The following is a 19,776-nucleotide window of genomic DNA, read 5'->3' as shown; positions in this document are numbered from 1 at the left end:
CTACCTTAGGCCCATGAAATTCAGGGGGTCTACTCTGAGTATAACTGAGTTTGACACAACCTTGGATGGTCACAGCTTTGCCACCCCTGATTGGTTTCTTAAAACGAGGGGCTTAAGGTATGTTCACGAAGGTCTCTCAATTGCTATAAAGCAAAATAGCTAAGTGGAAACTCCATAGACAGGAGCAGTGTACCTTCAAGGACCTGATTTTGGGGGGTGAATCACGGAGGGAGGGCTGTTCCCATCGCCCCCTGCTTCCGAACTTCCAAGAGGAGATTCCGGCTAAACATTAGGGAGAACTTTCTGAAGGCAAGAGCTGTTTGACGATGAACAGATGGCGGCGGACTCTCCTTCGCTGGAGGTTATTAAACAGAGGTTGGGTGGCCGACAGTCAGGGGGGTTCCTTAGCTGGGATTCCTGCATTGTGGAGGGGTTGGTCCCTACTGTTCCGTGATGATTCCAAGTGATTTTGAGCGCACGTCTCCCTCTCGCCCTCTGCTAGGCCGTCATGATCATCACGTACGCAGAGCCCACCAACCCGGAATACAGGCCGTTCCTGCAGGAGGTCAAGGAAGGGGCTCAAGCGCAGTTCAATTTCACCATGGAAGACGGGCTGGTAAGGGAGCAGCGCTGGTAGATTTGCCTTCCCGGCTCCCCACAGGAGTCAAAGAGGGTCTGGGGGAGGCCTATTGGCTGGGAATGCCTGCCTTCTGTTGCTTTTGTCTCCTTTCCATAACAAAGCATCATTGCCTTCACTGGAAATATTTAACAGCGTCAACTTAGGGCAACGCGCAATCCATTATTTCTCAACAGTGCGTGTTTTTGTTATTCATTTATTTAAATCAATGCTCTGCCTTTTCCTCCAAGGGGGTGGTGTATGTGTTTTCCCCCTCCCCGTTTCATCCTCGCAACAGCCCTGTGAAGTTGTTGTTGTTGTTTAGTCGTTTAGTCGTGTCCGACTCTTCGTGACCCCCTGGACCAGAGCATGCCAGGCACTCCTGTCTTCCACTGCCTCCCACAGTTTGGTCAAACTCATGTTTGTAGCTTCGAGAACACTGTCCAACCATCTCGTCCTCTGTCATTCCCTTCTCCTTCTCCGCTACACTGCATTCTGTGTGGAAAAAGGACATTTCAGAGATTTCCGTACAAAGGTGACGGTCGCACCCATTGACCCACCTGCACTGTCCTCCCCCCTCACCCACTTCTGCCTCTTACGCCGAAGACATGTGGCCCCCAGAAAGTTGCCCCGGAGGGGATTTGGCCCTCGGGCTGGGATGAAACAGTGACTCTCAACTTCAGAGGGGAAGCAAAGTTGTAGGAAACAGGTTTGACCTCTGGGTAAACAAGCCAAGGAATGTCTCCGAGTTGAGCTGCATGGTTCTCCCCTCCCCATTTTATCCTCATAACAACCCTGTGAGGTAGGCCAGGCCCCGTGAGCTACGCACCCTGCTCCCTCCCACGTCCTACACCAGCACTCTAACCACTAGGCCAGGGCTCAGCAAGCTTTTTCAGCAGGGGACCGGTCCACTGTCCCTCAGACTTTGTGGGAGGCCGGACTATATCTTTTTGGGGGGGAAATGAATGAATTCCTATGCCCCACAAATAACCCAGAGATGCATTTTAAATAAAAGGACACATTCTACTCATGTAAAAACACATTGATTCCCAGAACGTCTGCGGGCTGGATTTAGAAGGCGATTGGGCCGGATCCTGCCCCCCGGGCCTTCGTTTGCCTACCCAGGCACTAGACCGTTACTGGCTCTCCATTGTTATAAACCACGCCGGCACCCTGTTTGTTATAAACTGAACTCCCCAAACATTTTGACCCAACTGCCGTAGTCGCACAGTGAGCGGAGGTACGTGCCCCATTGATTCTAACCTCGCCGATGAGTTGGCATTCTGAAGTTGGCGCTGTGGCCGGAAAGGACTCCCTCCTGGTCTGGTGGCACCCGCCCTGTTCCTCCCCCCTGGCTGAGTGGCGCAGAGGCAAATGTAACTGGCTTGGCCTTCTTGCTTTCCAGAAAAACTTCATCGCTGCTGCCTTTCACGACGGGGTGATGCTCTACGCTCAAGCAGCCAGTGAGATGCTGCAGCAGGAGGGATCCTTCTCCAACGCCACCTTGACCACCCGCCAGATGCAGAACCGGACTTTTTATGGTCAGTACCTCTCATCCCTCCCAGGTTTCGTGCTGTTGGTTTTTTTTGTTTTTCTTTTAAATGTTTCCCCCCTTTTTTTCTCCTCCCAACAACCCTGTGAGGTAGGCTTGGCTGAGAGGAAGGGACTTGCCCCCAAGGTGAGTTCCGTGGCTGAGTCGGGATTCGAACCCTGGCCTCTCCCAGGTCCTGGTCTAAACTTGGGTCTCCAGCTGTTGTTGGACTACAGCTTCCATCATTCCTAGCTAGGAGGACAAGTGGATCAGGGAGGATGGGAATTGTAGTCCAAAAACAGCCAGAGACCCAAGTTTAGGAAACCCTACTCAAACTGTTATGCCACAAAAAAAATGGTTGCTGGTCAGGGACTGTAGTTCAGCGGTAGAACTCCCTTTTCTCATGCAGAGGGGTCGTGGGTTCAATCCCCGCCATCTCCTGTTAAAGATTCAGGGTGGGTGAAAGAAAATCCATCTCAGTGCAGCACATAGCTGAGCTGTGGAACTCGCTGCCACAAGATGTGGTGAGGATGGCCACAAATCAGGATGGCTTTAAAAGAGGATTGGAGAAATCCATGGAGAAGATCCGTGGTCAGAGGCGGGGATGTTTCTGAGAGGGCTCTTGTGGTCCAATCCTGCTCAAGGGTTTCCTATAGGCATCGGGTGGGCTGCTGTGAGAACAGGATGGCCGGACTAGATGGGCCATTGCCCTGATCCAGCTGACTCTCCTTATGTTATTGTGTAGAGCCATTAATTTCAGTGGGTCTCCTCTGAGTAGAACATAGTCAAACACAACCTCATACATTTAAAGCACATTACTTCCTCTGGAAGAATCCTGGGAGCTGTAGTTGGTAGGGTGCTGGAAACTGTGGCTTTGCGAGAGGGGAACTACAGTTCCCAGCATTCTTTGTGGGAAGCTACATTCTTTGTGGGAAGCTACATAGAGATGGATTAGGGACGTGGGTGGCGCTGTGGGTTAAACTACAGAGCCTAGGACTTGCCAATCAGAAGGCTGGCGGTTCAATCCCTGCAACGGGGTGAGCTCCCGTTGCTCGGTCCCTGCTCCTGCCAACCTAGCAGTACGAAAGCAGGTCAAAAGTACAAGTAGATAAATAGGTACCGCTCCAGCGGGAAGGTAAACGGCGTTTCTGTGCACTGCTCTGGTTCGCCAGAAGCGGCTTAGTCATCCTGGCCACATGACCTGGAAGCTGTACGCCGGCTCCCTTGGCCAATAAAGCGAGATGAGCGCCGCAACCACAGAGTCGGCCACGACTGAACCTAATGGTCAGGGGTCCCTTTACCTTTACCTTACATAGTTTATAAATGTATGGCGTGGGTGCGACCACATTGCCTTCTATAGCCAGGAAGCCCCATCTGTCCAGTTGTGATGCTTTTCCTTTCGAAAGAAAGACCAAGTCAGAAGAAACGTGAAGGTTTTTGAACAGAGGTTGGATGTATCAGGATGTGCTCAGAGTAGACCCATTGAGATTTGTGTGGCAGATATGTTCACCTCTTCTCAAGGACCAGTGTGGGATTGCTATTTTTTCCCCTCTCCTTCCTTCTTTCGGCAGGGGTCACAGGGACCCTGAAGATCGACGAGAGTGGCGACCGGGAGATGGATTTTTCCCTCTGGGACATGAACCCGACGGAGGGGGAGTTTGAGGTTTGCTCCTTTTGTTGTTTGTCTGTCTGTTCTCCCCACAACATGTATTCAAAGGTAGACCCCTCCCTGAACGTGGGGGCATCATGGGTAAGAGCCAGTGATGAGACCCCTCAGCCACGGAAATCCCCCGTCTCCTTTTCAGAGCCATTTAAACCAGCGATTGTCACCATGCCCTTGTGGCAGTGAGTTCCGCTGGTGGGGTATGCTGTGTGAAGAAGCTCTTCAAAGCTGTCAGACTTGAAGACCTTAACCCACGTCCATAGAGCAGGGGTCCTCCATCATGGGGAACGAATGTGGCCCTGCAGCCTCTTTATTTGGCCCCCAGGACTCTTCCCCAACCCCACTCTGGAGGCTGCGTCCCTTATCATTCCTGCTTTGTGCAGTCCATCCTTGGGTACTTTTGCCTCTCTGGAATTTGTCCTTCAACTCTGACCATGCCCTTTGCTTGCCTGGATAGAAAATGCAGAGGTGTGTTTGTGTGTGTTTGTGTGTTTGAGTTTGTTTTGAAGTTTATTTCTAAATTTCAAAAGTTTTCAAGACGATACATACTTCCAAGTATACATCCATTTCACGTTTGAGTTCCCCTCAACCCCTCCATGGATTCCCCTGCAGTTTCTAAATTTGCTGCATATTATAAATATTCTATGCTTTATCTTTTCCACACTGTACCCCAACAAGTATTCAACTGCTGTTATTCATTCAAATCCTACTGAAATATACTCAGAGTCGAGAGTGGATTTCATGCTCTTTATTCAGCTCATAGTGGTGAGGAGGAATGGAAGTTCCCCCAGATTGTCCGCTTTATATACATTATTTACACAATGGGCCCCACGTGATTGGCTAGTTCCGGGATTCTCCTGTAGGCCAATCAGGTTGCGGATTCACTTCTACCTGGAGCTGGATTGGGTGGCTCCTGTGGACCAATCAGACTGCTGCATTCTGAATCCTATTGTTCTAGGACCAATCAGACTGCTGCATTTTGGATCCTATTCAACTCAGTACATAACACCTACGTACGTTTTAACATGTTTACAATAATTCTTCAGATATTCAGCAAAAGGTTTCCACTCCTCCTTGAAGTCTACCTCTTCATGACGTGTGTGTGTGTGTGCTTGTGTATTTGTGTGTGCTTGTGTGTTTGTGCATAGAAACCAGCCCACTGTCCAAAGGCAAAAGTTACATTTGTGGCTCTGCCCACTTTTACTCCTGGCTCCTCCCCCACCACTGCTGTGCGGCCCCCAACATGATTCCCAGAAAGGAATGTGGCCCTTGGGCTCCTCATCCTCACCAAGGAGGGAAAATGGTACCCTGCCTCCATCTCCTTCTCTTCTCCCTTCTCTCCACGACCCCACACGACCCCTTTCTTTCCACAGATCGTCGCCACTTACAACGGGATCACCAAGAAGATCAAGATGGTTCCCGGAAAGGATATCCACTGGCCAGGGAACGGCATCCCAAAGGATGTGCCCTTCTGTGGTTTCGAGAACACCAACCCGGCCTGCCAAAAAGGTACTGGAGGGGATCCCAAGGAGACCCCTTTTGTTGGCTGTGTGGGGTTACCTTGGGGGCTGATCCAGTTGGGCTTAACCCAGTGGTTCCCAATTAGCTAAGGACCCCCTGTTTTTCAGAAGCCAAGCATGTGGCCCTTGGAAGGCTGCTCAGAAGAAGATATCCGGCCCTCAGGCTTTAGGAAAAGGCTCTCCTCCCTAGTTTTAAGGGGAAATAGCTGGCTAATGTCCCTCCCTCTCCCTTCATTTCCTTCTCTTGGCTACAGCCTCCTTTTCTCTGCTGGAGATCCTATCCCTCACGATGACCTTGGTCCTGTCCGTCATCATTGTCACAGCTTTCTTTGTGTACAGGTGAGTGGCTGGGCAGAGTTTGTGGACAGGTGCTGCCAAAAGTAAGAACGGCCCTGCTGGATTCGACCCGGTGTCCTTCTGTTTGTTTGCTGGCCAGCTACTTGACACAGGCCCTGCTGGAAAGTAATGAGTTGTATTCGGGGGCTAGTCCTACTCAGAGTAGACCCACTTAAATCAGTTAACGTGGCTAACTCAGCTCCGTTAATTGCAGTGTGTGTAAGTAGAACTTAGATGGTTGCCACCTGGTGCCTATTCCCCTTCTAACTTGTTTTGTCCTCTGTGTCTGACAACTCGCAAACATAAAAAGTAAGGCGGTTCCTAAAAATGGAACACAATGCAGCTTACAAAAAAATGAACATGGAAAACAAGAATAAACCAACCTAATACAGTACATAGGAATTTGTGTGTGTGTATAAGATGCAAGGACATGGGTGGCGCTGTGGGTTAAACCACAGAGCCTAGGACTTGCCTATCAGAAGGCCGGCGGTTCGAATCCCCACGACGGGGTGAGCTCCCGTTGCTCGGTCCCTGCTCCTGCCAACCCAGCAGTTCAAAAGCACGTCAAAGTGCAAGTAGATAAATAGGTACCACTCTGGCGGGAAGGTAAACGGTGTTTCCGTGTGCTGCTCTGGTTCTCCAGAAGTGGCTTGGTCATGCTGGCCACATGACTCAGAAGCTGTATGCCGGCTCCCTTGGCCTATAGAGCAAGATGAACGCCGCAACCCCAGAATCGGCCACAACAGGACCTAATGGTCAGGGGTCCCTTTACCTTTTATAAGATGCAAGCCCACTGCACGGCAGAAAATTAAGATCTGGTTGAATATGAATTCCCCCCTGGTGCCTAAAACAGATAGTGATGGCACCAGGCATGCTTCCGAGGGGAGAGCATTCCCTAAACAGGGAGCCACCACCAAGAAGGCCTGTTCTTTTAGAAGACACCTGAAGGCAGCCCTGTTTAGGGAAGCTTTGAATGTTTAATAGATTATTGGATTTTAATATTCTGTTGGAAGCTGCCCAGAGTGGCTGGGAAAACCCAGCCAGATGGGCGGGGTATAAATAATAAATTATTATTATTATTATTATTACTTGTGCCGCCACCATGGGAGAGGGCCCACGGAGCAGGACCTCAGATAAAGAACGCAGTTTTGTGAGGCGATACATTTGCAATTGTGCATTTGTAGTGATAAAAGAGGAAGGAGGTAGCAGGGTGGGTGGGAAGCTTGCCAGGCCAGAAGTCCGTGAGCTCTGACCTCTGCCGCTGCCCTCGCCTCCTCTCCCAGGAAACTGAAGCTGGAGAAGGAGCTGGCCTCTGAGCTGTGGCGGGTGCAATGGGAGGACGTCCAGTCCAGCAACTTGGAGAAGAACCTCCGCAGCATGGGGAGCAAACTCACTCTCTCCCTGGTGAGTCATCGAACCCTACTCAGGCTTTACCGACTGAGCTATCCCCAGGTCCCGTCCATCTTCCAGAAGCCGCTTCCTCTTGTTTCTCACCAATATTATTTACCATATTTTTCTGTGTATAAGACTAGGTTTTTTTAACCAGAAAATTAGGTTTAAAACGGGTAGTGCTGAGGGGGTGTTTTCTTAATTTGGAGTCCCCAAAAATAGGGGGCGTCTTATACATGGAAAAATACGGTATATGTCAAAGAGAAAAACAACTACCAGACTTTTAGAAGACATCTGAAGGCAGCCCTGTTTAGGGAAGCTTTTAATGTTTAATAGGTTATTGTATTTTAGTGTTCTTTTGGAAGCCGCCCAGAGTGGGGCTGGGGAAGCCCAGCCAGATGGGCGGGGTATAAATAATAAATAATAATAATAATAATTATTATTATTATTATTATTATTATTATTATTATTATTATTATTATTATTATTAGAAATATACTCAGAGTCGCAAAGTGATTTCATGCTCTTTATTCAGCTCATAGTGGTGAGGAGGAATGAATGAATGTCCCCTCAAAGTATCTGCTTTATATACATTATTTACACAATGGGCTGCACATGATTGGCTAATTCCGGAATTCTACTGTAAGCCAATCAAGTTGTGGATTCACTTCTATCTGGAGCATGATTGGGTGGTTCCTGCCAACCAATCATACTGCTGCATTGTTCTAGGACCAATCAGACTGCTGCATTCTGAATCCTATTGTTCTAGGACCAATCAGACTGCTGCCTTTTGGATCCTATTCAACTCAGTACATAACATTATTATTATTCATTTCATTTATATCCCGCCTTTTCCTCCAAGGAGTTCAAAGCAGCGTTCGTGGTTCTCTTCCCCATCTCACAACAACCCTTTGAGGCAGGTTAGGCTGAGAGGGAGGGGCCGGCCCAAGAGCTTCATGACTGACTGGGGATGTGAACCCTGGTCTTTTCCCAGGTCTTCCTCCAGCACTAACCACTGCACCATGCAGGCTCTGCACTCGGCTTAAACAACTTTGGCGCCACTTTAAACAATCATGGTTTCCCCCAAAGGATTCTGGGAACTCTCATTTGTTAAAGGTCCCGAGAGTTATCAGGAGAACCTCCCTCCCCTAATTCCCCTTGCAGAGCTGCAACTCCCAAAGATCCCTGCAGAGACGGGTTGGTGGATAAGCCACTCTGGGAATTCGGATCCTCACACCTGAAACGGGCAGATTTGTAGGTTTTAACTGTGTTCAGGCTGCGATTGTCCAGCAAATGAAGATCTGAGGTGTGGGTGGAGAGGTGTTTTGGTGTGGTTTTTTTGCTCTGCCACCAGACATTCCCTCTCTGCTTTCCTTCCTCAGAGAGGCTCGAACTATGGCTCCCTTCTCACCACAGAGGGACAGTTCCAGGTGTATGCCAAGACAGCTTATTATAAGGTAAACCATGGAAAGAAGAGTCTGTCCTTATTGGAAGACTGGACACGCCGATGTTTATGGGTGGGGATGTTCATTGCAGGTCTCGTGGACCAGGTTGGGCCAACCCATAGCGCATGGGTAGGCAAACTAAGGCCCGGGGGCCGGATCCGGCCCAATCGCCTTCTAAATCCGGCCCATGGGTGGTCCAGGAATTAGCGTGTTTTTACATGAGTAGAATGTGTCCTTTTATTTAAAATGCATCTCTGGGTTATTTGTGGGGTCTGCCTGGTGTTTTTACATGAGCAGAATGTGTGCTTTTATTTAAAATGCGTCTCTGGGTTATTTGTGGGGCACAGGAATTCGTTCATTTCCCCTCAAAAAAAATATAGTCCGGCCCCCCACAAAGTCTGAGATTCAGTGGACTGGCCCCCTGCTGAAAAAGTTTGCTGACCCCTGCCATAGCGCCTCTTGCTCCTCTCGTGGCAGATAAAGTCATCAATGGCCACTAGCCGCGATGTCTGTGGTCTGCCTTGGCGGCTGGAGGCAGCAGGGCTTCTGAATTCCAGTAGCTGAAACCCTGGGGCATCTGGTTGGCATCTGTGAGAAAAGGATACTGGACACTGATCTAGCAGCCAGGCTCTCCTGACATCTTTAAACGGCCTCGGTCCAGTATATCTGAAGGAGCGTCTCCACCCCCATCGTTCTACCCGGACACTGAGGTCCAGCTCCGAGGGCCTTCTGGCGGTTCCCTCACTGCGAGAAGCCAAGTTACAGGGAACCAGGCAGAGGGCCTTCTCGGTAGTGGCACCTGCCCTGTGGAACACCCTCCCAGCAGATGTCAAAGAGAAGAATAACTATCAGACTTTTAGAAGACATCTGAAGGCAGCCCTGTTTAGGGAGGCTTTTAATGTTTGGTGTATTACGGTATTTTAATAATTTTTTTGGAAGCCGCCCAGAGTGGCTGGGGAAGCCCAGCCAGATGGGCGGGGTATAAATAATAAATTATTATTATATTATTGTTTAATGGAGCCTCCAGGTTCAGAGGCAGTCTATCTGGATCCTGGATCCCTAGGTTCTTTGGGGCATATGGCCACTGTGAGAACAGGATGCTAGACTATGGTGAGCCTCCACTAGCCTTCTGCAAAAGGCTTATCTTTCTTAGGTTAACCATTGAGCTTGCCCAGGTGGATGAGTCGATGGGTAGGCGGAAGGCTCCCTTGCAAAGCAGCTGAACTGACCTGTCTTCTTTCTCTGGAAACCTCAGCATCATGATTCCATCTCCTCCTCCCTGATTTCTGCGTCTCGTTTCAGGGGAACCTCGTGGCCGTGAAACATGTAAACAGGAAGCGGATCGATTTGACGCGGAAGGTGCTTTTCGAGCTGAAACATGTAAGCAACTGGCTGGAATGCCCTTTGAGAGTGTGGCAAAGACTCCGGAACGGCTGGTGGTGGAGGGCCTGGGTGGTGTCTGTCCCTCTGGGATTGGGAGGGGTTGCTGATGGAGCTGGAAGATTATTGCGATTATTTTGTGCATGCACCAATTCCTTTTCAGCTGAACAAGGTTCTCTAAGCAAACAGCCACACGGTGTGCACAATACTCTTTTACAGTGGTACCTTGGTTCTCAAACTTAATCCGTTCCGGCAGTCCGTTCCAAAACCCAAGCGTTCCAAAACCAAGGTGCGCTTTCCCATAGGAAGTAATGCAAAATGGATTAATCCGTTCCAGACTTTTAAAAACAACCCCTAAAACAGCAACGAGACCACTTATCCATAAAATGAAAGCAATAAACAATGTGCTGCAGTCACACAATCAATCAGTCAGTCAGTAGCTGAATTGGGTTCCATGCAGTCACAAAAACAAAACAAAAAGAGCCACAAAAACAAAAACACAAAATAAATAGCAAAAACAGACAGATTTCAGCGTAACGCTCAAAACGGAGCACGTTCGACTTCCGAAAAAAGTTCACACTCTGGAACACTTCTGGGTTTGCAGTGTTTGGGTTCCAAGTTGTTTGAGTACCAAGGCGTTTGAGAACCAAAGTACCACTGTATTAACATTTATCTAAATTGTGATAAGATCTTCTTTTTTTAATCCCTTATCTTCCAAAGCTATAAGGCCTGATCCAGCAGGGTCTCCTAATGTTCTTATGAAAACCATGATTTCCTCTTTGTGCCTTTATAAATACAGCAACCTGTAACTCTGGACAGCGTGAGACTCCTCTTGTCCTCCAGACCAGCCCTCCAGAAAGTGCATTTCCTTCCATGCTCTGTGTGTGTGTGTGTGTGTATGTGTGTGTGTGTGTGTGTGAAGGGGTGTATCGGAGAGACAGAAAAGGGGGTGGCAAGGAGACAAAGAGTGTTATGGTTTCTGACAAGCCCCTCCCACTTTGGGGCCATGGCCCCGCCCACCACCAGGTTTGAGGTTCTTGTATTAATTTATAACACCTGTTATAATGAATAATAATAACAGCCCCTAGTGTTGCATTGGGTCCGTACGTCTGGCTGTTAAACAGAAGGTTGGTGGTTCGAGCCCAATCAGGGACAGCTGTGAGCAGGATTTGTGCATTGCAGGGGGGTGGACTAGATGACCCTTATGGTCCCCCTCAACTCTACAGTTCTTTGATTCAAACTTGGGTCTTAAGGGCCAGTGGGGCTCCGGAGGGGGGGGTGTCACTCTGGCAGTGTGAGCAGCTTGCCTGCCCCGGTCTCCAGCAACCCATGCTATGCCGCTGGTGGTCTCTTCCAGGTCTTAGTGTGAAGGGAAAAAATGCTTCTCCCCTGTTATTTGGAACTGCTCCCCTAAGGTTACCCTAAAACCCCTTGCATAATAGATGCTTATAACAGAAGTAATGAAAGCTATGGATTGACCTTGTTCAGGACAAAGGACATTTGCTTTTGCAAACACAAGGGTGAGCAAAGAGTTGTTGATTTAATGCCGCGTCTGCTGCAGAAGCACCGCAAATGGTAGCAAAGGAGCTAATAGGATTAGGAATAAAAAGTCATTAGAGGTTGTTAATATTTCAGATAATTCAATGTATGAGCATATATCCTGTTGCTTGATACACAGTCATTCATATTTGCTAAGCATCGGTTAGCTTGAACCTGATTATTACAGGCCCTCGCTAATGTGTGACTATGCCTATTGAAAAGAAAAGGGTGATAAAAGATTTGCATGTTTAAATTTAAAGATCAACCTTTGTGTAATCTGCTTTTGTTTGCTGTGACTGTCCTGACCTGAAGTTAGTTTATTGTACCAGCTGATGACCTGTAAGGGGGTTTGGCAGTGACATATCGTGGGTTGCCGGCATCCGGTGTGGGCAAGCCACCACCGCCACTGAAACGCCCCTCCGCTGGAGCCAAGTGGGGCTGCCTTGCTCCACCTGCCTGTCCACACACACCCACTCACTGTGGGCCTGAGCTGCTCTGCCCCCTTTGCCAGAGCGGGGTAGGGATCCCTGTGGAAGCCAGCGCCTGTGTGCGGGCGTCTGGTTGTGCCCCTTCAGAATTTTGTGCCTGGGTCCGTGGCCCCCCACCCCATGCTACGCGACTGGGGTTTGGATTAGAACCTGAATATGTCATGTCGTGGCTGGCTGACGTGGAATGGCCAAGGTGGATCTAGTTATGCAATTAACTTGATGTAAGCTGTTTGTAAGGGATGCGGGTGGCGCTGTGGGTTAAACCACAGAGCCTAGGACTTGCCGATCAGAAGGTCGGCAGTTTGAATCCCTGCGATGGGGTGAGCTCCCATTGCTCGGTCCCTGCTCCTGCCAACCTAGCAGTTCGAAAGCACATCAAAGTGCAAGTAGATAAATAGATACCACTCCGGCGGGAAGGTAAACGGCGTTTCCATGCGCTGCTCTGGTTCGCCAGAAGTGGCTTAGTCATGCTGGCCACATGACCCGGAAGCTGTACGCCGGCTCCCTCGGCCTATAGAGTGAGATGAGTGCGCAATCCCAGAGTCGGTCACGACTGGGCCTAATGGACAGGGGTCCCTTTACCCTTTACCTTTAAGCTGTTTGTGTATAAGTGTTAAACTTGTGCTCACTTTACTGCAGTCAAGTTAATATATGGGTATGTTCTTGTAGGAATCTTGGTTTCTTATTGAGCTCCCTACCTGGGACCAACCTGAGGGGTTCTAGCCACTCCCTTGCCCAGTCCGACACTCTAGCCCAGCCTTTCTCAACCTTGGGCCTCCCTTTGTTGTTGGACAAATGCAGATGGGTCCTTTGTTGTTGTTTTTCTCCTTTCAAGGCAATTTGTGTATATTCAGCCTGGAAGAGAGGAGACTAGGAGGAGATGTCCTAGCCATCCTCAAATACCTTAAGGCATGGGTAGGCAAACTAAGGCCCGGGGGCCGAATCCGGCCCAATCGCCTTCTAAATCCGGCCTGTGGACGGTCTGAGAATCAGTGTGTTTTTAGAATGTGTCCTTTTATTTAAAATGAATTTCTAGGTGATATTGTAGGGCCTGCCTGGTGTTTTTACATGAGCAGAATGTGTGCTTTTATTTAAAATGCCTCTCTGGATTATTTGTGGGGCATAGGAATTCGTTCATTATTATTTTTTTCCAAAATATAGTCCAGTCCCCCACAAGGTCTGAGGGACAGTGGACCGGCCCCCTGCTGAAAAAGTTTGCTGACCCCTGCCTTAAGGGCAAACAACCTTAAGGGCTGTCACATGGAGGAGCTTGTTTTCTCCTGATATGGAGGGGAGGACCCGAACCCATGGCTTCAAGTGACGAGAAAGGAGATTCCGGCTAAACATCAGGAAGAACTTTCTAGCAGTAAGAGCTGTTTGACAGTGGAACAGTCCCTCCTTCCTTGGAGGTTTTTAAGCAGCGTTTGGATGGCCATCTGTCATGGGTGCCTTAGTTGAGACCCCTGCATTGCAGGGGGTTGGTCTAGATGAAACCTGGGGTCCCTTCCAACTCTACCCTTCTATGATTTTATGAATTTAGTGGGGCACCAGCAAGGGGCATTGAGCTGCTGGGGTATTTGGGGGGCGGGTGGCAGATTCATTAGCGGGGAGAGAAAGCGCATAGGGAGCAGGCAGAGAGCGGTGCAGAGTGGCACCCGGGTGCTGCTACAGCAGCGCAGAGGGCTAATGACTCATTAGCGAGGAAGCGGCAAAGAGCTGGCCATCTGCTCCTCCTTAATTAAGAGCCGGAGCAGCTTAAAGCAACAGGAATTTACGTGTGTGCGAAGGAGAAGATAAACAAGGGGTTTGGCTCACGAAAGGGGCATCTGAGCAAGCAAAGATAATAGCTGGCGAGAGAGAGATATTTGCAACCTGCTTGCTTTTGACGTGTGTGTGTGTGTGTGTGTCTGGAAGCATGCTTTCCTTCTGGCAAGGCGTCCGCACATCAATCACATGCGCACACTCTGTCATGTGCTCAGCTCCCCACGGCGCAAATTCCTTCCGTCCCAAACTGATGCTTTCCCTGCTTCGTGGAATTGGGATGTTTCCGTCCCAAGTTCCCCCTCTTGGCGTTTATGCCCATGGGTGTCCGCTGAGTGGGGGAATTCCTTTCCCTGCCACCCCTATGATGACCCCCAAACCCCCAGATTCTCAGCTGCCTTAAATAAAAAAGACTTAAGTAGCCCGATCTCCCCCTTCCAGTGTTGTATTCCACCTCCCCTGCTGAAAAATTCCTGTGGACTCCTGTTTATGGATTCCTCCAAAGTTTCTATTTTTAAAACCATGTTGCATGTGTGCCAGGAGAGGTTCCACATGCAGCAACCAATTATTTTATTTGTGGGGAACGGATGGACGTCACACTCCCTTGCGAAGTCTCCCATTTGTTTGTTTGCTTATGATGCCTTCTGGAATCCTGCGCTGGGTTGCTAAACTTGTGGAATTAGTTTGTTTCTTCGTTTATTGCAATCGTATCCCACCTTTTCCTCCAAGGAGCCCTGGCTGGTGTACATGGTTCTCCCCCTCCTCACAACAACCTGGTGAGGTAGGCTAGACTGGGAGGCAGTGACTGGCCCAAGGTTGAACTTGGTAGCCAAGTGGAGAATTTGAACCCTGGTCTCCCAAGTCATAGTCCAGTACCAACCACACTGGCTCTCTGGTGGGTTTTTGTCTGGCGGGGAGAGCAGAATGTGCTTGCACCAGTTCTGGAAATCCTAGATGGAAAGGACCCCAGGGGCACAAAATCCTTCGCTTTGCCTCCCGTCCCTGAATAAATTACATTGTGCTTTATCATAGGTCTCACTGTCAGTAAATCTCCTGGATTTAATTTTTCCTCTGCTGCCTGCAGAGTTAAGTCGTGGGGAAAATAAGTCTTCGGTTGTTAATGCTGGACAGAGAGACGGTTCTGTAGGGATGCTGTCAAAATGCGCACTGCCACATCTGTGATTCTATTTGACATCTCATTGGATCTAGTTAAACGTTCAGGAGCTTCATCCAAAGGTTCTTGGCCTTCACCCAGCCAGAGGGGTATTAAAATTATGAAGGTGCTCCCATATGAGATTTTACAAAAACCTCTGCTTTCAGTCAAAATGCAGAAAAACCTCAATAATTTTGAATGAACGAGTCCCCAAAGCATGGGATATGCACCTCACACTGGGGCATTTGCAATAGCAGCAGTCAATAGTGATTTCAGAAGAATGTGGTGCTTCTCCTTTTATTCATACAGGCAACTCCCCATTTATGTGGGGTTTACGTTCCGAGACACCACACATTTAAGTGAAATTGCATATATTGGAAACACCATTGAAAAAGCCTGCACCCCATTCCACCCCTTTTGATGACATTTTTTTGTCATTTCCGGGTTCAGCGCGATGTACGCCTGCGCAGTCGCACACATATCAGACCTGCCTAAAACGGTCATTGCCTGTATAATTTTAACCCTCTGGCTAGGGTTAAGTAGCTTCTGCAGTGGCTCTCTGTGTGTGTTTATGTGTTGCTCGGGTCCCTGGCAAGATTTGGGCACTTTAACCACACCTTCATGTTCTTTCCAGATGCGGGATGTTCAGAACAAGCACCTGACGCGCTTTATCGGAGCCTGCATTGATCCCCCAAACATCTGCATCTTGACAGAGTATTGCACCCGTGGCAGTCTCCAGGTACGTGAGAGTTGTGGCGAAAAAGCATGCCTGGATGTTAACAACTCCTGCCCTGTTCAGCTTCTCTCCTTATAGGTAGGTGAGGCCAGTGCCGGATTTGCGTAGAAGCTAAATAAGCTATAGCTTAGGGCCCCACTCTCTTGGGGCCCCCCCAAAAAATTTAAAGGAAAAAAAACCCTGGATGTCCATTTCCAAAATATAAGATAAAAAACAAATAAAATAAAACCTACATACAGCAGCAGTGTTTTGTGTTGTGTAGGCTCCTGTGATGTAAGTAACAGGCCCCGCCTGTGTTATATATTGAGTTGAATAGGATCCAAACTGCAGCTGTCTGATTGGTCCTAGAACAATAGGATTCAGAATGCAGCAGTCTGATTGGTCCTAGAACAATGCAGCAGTATGATTGGTTGGCAGGAACCACCCAATCATGCTCCAGATAGAAGTGAATCCACAACCTGATTGGCTTACAGTAGAATTCCGGAATTAGCCAATCATGTGCAGCCCATTGTGTAAGTAATGTATATAAAGCAGATACTTTGAGGGGACTTTCATTCATTCCTCCTCACCACTATGAGCTGAATAAAAAGCATGAAATCACTTTGCGACTCTGAGTATATTTCAGCCTGCTAGCCTGCTCCCTAAAATATCACAGGTTTGTTCCTTTCTACATATAGGGTGCATGGACTGGTTGCATGGCAACATGTGCAAATGGCTTTAGATACCTATTAGGTCCATAAATTACCATGTAGCATATATTTAGCACAAAAAACAGCGACAATTTGTTGTTGACAAAGGACAGCTGGACATATAAAGGGCCCTATTGCCTTCATTAGCCTAGGGCCTCATCACACCTAAATCCAGACCTGGGTCTTCTAAAAGTCTACCAGACTTATAGAACCAGTTACAGATAGGTAGCCGTGTTGGTCTGCCATAGTCAAAACACACAAAAATAATTTTCCCTTCCAGTAGCACCTTAAAGACCAACTAAGTTAGTTCTTGGTATGAGCTTTCGTGTGCATGCACACGAAAGCTCATACCAAGAACTAACTTAGTTAGTCTTTAAGGTGCTACTGGAAGGGAAAATTTTTTTTTTTGTTCAGACTTATAGAAGACATCTGAAAGCAGCCCTGTTTAGGGAAGCTTTTAATGTTTAGCAGACCATTGTATTTTAATATTTTGTTGGAAGCCGCCCAGAGTGGCTGGGGAAACCCAGCCAGATGGGCAGGGTATAAATTATTATTACTTCAGAGGTTTTCAACTTTTGGGGGTACACGGCTCCTTGACCAACTATATTCTTTCGACAGCACCCCTATGGGGCTCAGGAGCCCAGTTATGCCATCTCTCGCCTGCCGAGCTGGCAGCCTCTCACCCTTTTTTGAACACCTTCCCTTGGAGACTGTCCCCTCAACCTCCTCTCCTCTCCCCTCTCCTTGGGAATCATCTGGGCAGCTGAAGCTGCCGCCCCTGGTCTCTGAGCTGCCCCCCTGCCCCAAAGAGAGGTGCCACTGCCCCACAGGGGTCTGGGAAGCACCCCCCCAATGAGCCCCAGAGGCACCATTCGCCTGGGGAGCTTGTAGCCAGGGCTGCTGCAACAAACAGCTGCACAAGCCTTTGGGACGCAGAGACTCAAGGGGGTATCAGAGGAGGGAGGGAAGGAAAGAGGGACAGAGGCCAGTGTTGCCCACGGCACCCCTGACCATCATTCAAGGCACCCCTAGGTGCCACGGCACACTGGTTGAAAACCACTGGGTTGCTTAGTTGAACCCACACTCAAGGCACTTGCTTTTCTTATTACTGCTGCCAATGAAGACCAGTCTGGCCATTCGCTTGGCAATGGGGCAGCCATCTTGCAGGCCTGAGGAGAACTTAGTGTCCCTCAGCCTTAATTACTAATGCTGCTGGCAGTGGAGGCTAATAATGTGGCCAATCCCTCAGCAAAAGAGCGGCCATTTTGTAGGCCTGAGGGAAGCCTTGCACTTCCTATCCTTTATTACCGATGGTGCTGGCAATGGAAGATGGTAGGCTGTTCCCTCAGCTACGGATAACCCATCATGTAGACTTGAGGAAAGCTTAGCCTTCATTAACTTTGGTTCTGGAAATGGAGGGCAGCCATCTTGTAGACTTGGAGAGAGCCTAGGCCCTCATTATCGATGGTGCTGGTTGATTTGGTGGACATACTCTTGAGTAGGTCTGGTGAAATTACTGGGCCTGAGTTATTTGTGTTTGTGGGTCTGCAATGGGTAAGACAAACACTACCCTTAGTCTTTCCCTTGACCACAGGGTGGCCATTTTGTAGGCCTGAGGAGAGTCTGGCGCTCACTGGCCATCGTTGCTCACACTGCTGGCATGAGGGCCGCCACCTAGAGCAGTAAAAGGAACCACGTTTTTGGCTTTGCAAGCCTCCTGTGCCAGCCAGCCTCAATCCTCGGGCATCGCTCTGGCTGTGTGTTGCCAGGTGGCAACCAAATGCGTCTCGCTGGCAGGGATGATGGAGGATTCTGTTGGCAAGAGAAGCGGGAATTGGCACTGTTGGCGTTTTTGTCCCACAACAGGAATAAAAATCAAACCAGCAGATGTAATCAGTATCAATCCAGCAAATACAATCAGTTGTTGGGGTTTTTTTTAAGCCTCCAACCAACGCGTAATTAATGAGTTTTTTTAAAAAAAACACACATCAAAAAAACACAACACCATTATTTTAAGACTTCCTTTACATTGAAATTAGATCTCAGGCCGTACTACTTTGAGATGTTCATTTTTTAAAAAAAAAATCTTTACAATCAAGCGATATGTGTTTAGAACGTTGATGTGAGTTTTAATCTGTTTTTATTGCCGTTTTAACTTTTCAAATGCCCTAAATTATTGTTGTTGGTTTTTTCCTATTGATAATGTTATCGTTTTATCTTTTTCGTAAAGCCCCTTGAGGCTTTTATTCTTTCTTTCTTTCACAATCAAGCGGTGTATAAATTTTATAAAATAAATAAATAAATACAAGCTTTATGAACTGAAATAAATAAACGGATGGGCCACTCCTTGTGTTAAACTTTCAGTTTATGTAAACAATCTACATAGATTGCATAAATAACCAAACAAACCACACTAAACGGCGGGCAGCGGGACGAACGGCGTAGCAGGAACCGAACCGCAGCGGAACGGAAAGGGCGTGGATTGCGAGGAGAACGGAAATCTTATTGCGTGTCTGCTTGTTGAGAACGTCGGCTGCGCACATGCGTGGCCTTGACGTGTGTCAACCGACATGTGGCTATTCCGTGCGGGAATTGTGCTGCAGAGAGCGGGGCTCAAGATCAGGCCTCTTTTGTGTGTGTAGGGCCGGAAAGTCCTCTGGCGTGGCGGCGTTTCTTCCGCACCCGCCACCTCGACCGCAGCCCTGCCGAGGGCTGAGGCGGGGGCAGACGAAGCCTTTAATTAAAAGGAGCGCCGAGGGGGCACTGCAGGCCTCTCGGCAGAGCCGATTCCAAGAGAGATGATTTATAGCGCGGTGGATGAGCGAGAAGAATTGGCGGCGTGCGGGGGGTGGGAGATAGGGAGATTTCGACAGTCCTAGATTCCTGGCTGCCTGCTGAAGATAAGCATTTCCTCTTATAAAAGAGAGGAGGCAGAAACGGGGAGGCAGGAAAGAGGGGGAAGGAAAGAAAGAAAGAGCAGAAGGGGAGAAAATGGTCAGGCAGCTGGAACCAGGATGGGTTCCGCATGGGGAGAGGGGCTGGAAGGTGCAGGACAATGTTGTGTAGTGGTTAATAATAATAATAATAATAATAATTTATTATTTATACCCGGCCCATCTGGCTGAGTTTCCCCAGCCACTCTGGGCGGCTCCCAATCAAGTGTTAAAAACATTACAACGTTAAATATTAAAAACTTCCCTGAACAGGGCTGCCTGTTCTGAATGTCTGAATGTCAGGTAGTTGTTTATTGCCTTGACATCTGCTGGGAGGGCGTTCCACAGGGCGGGCGCCACTACCGAGAAGGCCCTTTGTCTGGTTCCCTGTAACTTGGCCTCTCGCAATGAGGGAACCGCCAGAAGGCCCTCGGCGCTGGACTTCAGTGTCCGGACTGAACGATGGGGGTGGAGACACTCCTTCAGATATACTGGACCGAGGCCATTTAGGGCTTTAAAGGTCAGCACCAACACTTTGAATCGTGCTCGGAAACGTACTGGGAACCAATGCAGATCTCTCAGAACCGGTGTTATGTG

At 48.7% G+C, this 19,776-nt stretch overlaps 1 protein-coding gene across 1 annotated transcript in view; it reads left to right on the top strand.

The window, feature by feature from the left end:
* NPR1 (natriuretic peptide receptor 1) overlaps positions 1–19,776 on the top strand; it is a 62,348-nt gene that overhangs the window by 27,497 nt on the left and 15,075 nt on the right. Inside the window, exons 3-11 of the mRNA XM_083591034.1 lie at positions 503–616; positions 2,022–2,157; positions 3,719–3,810; positions 5,184–5,319; positions 5,585–5,669; positions 6,950–7,070; positions 8,438–8,512; positions 9,803–9,880; positions 15,456–15,560. Coding sequence (XP_083447160.1) covers positions 503–616; positions 2,022–2,157; positions 3,719–3,810; positions 5,184–5,319; positions 5,585–5,669; positions 6,950–7,070; positions 8,438–8,512; positions 9,803–9,880; positions 15,456–15,560 — 942 coding nt within the window. The remainder of the gene's footprint in view (positions 1–502; positions 617–2,021; positions 2,158–3,718; positions 3,811–5,183; positions 5,320–5,584; positions 5,670–6,949; positions 7,071–8,437; positions 8,513–9,802; positions 9,881–15,455; positions 15,561–19,776) is intronic.

Source organism: Podarcis filfolensis, assembly GCF_964270895.1.
Source record: "Podarcis filfolensis genome assembly, chromosome: 16".
NCBI lineage: Eukaryota > Metazoa > Chordata > Lepidosauria > Squamata > Lacertidae > Podarcis > Podarcis filfolensis.
Note: the sequence above shows the minus strand (reverse complement) of the source record. Positions and strands in the feature narration are given on the sequence as shown.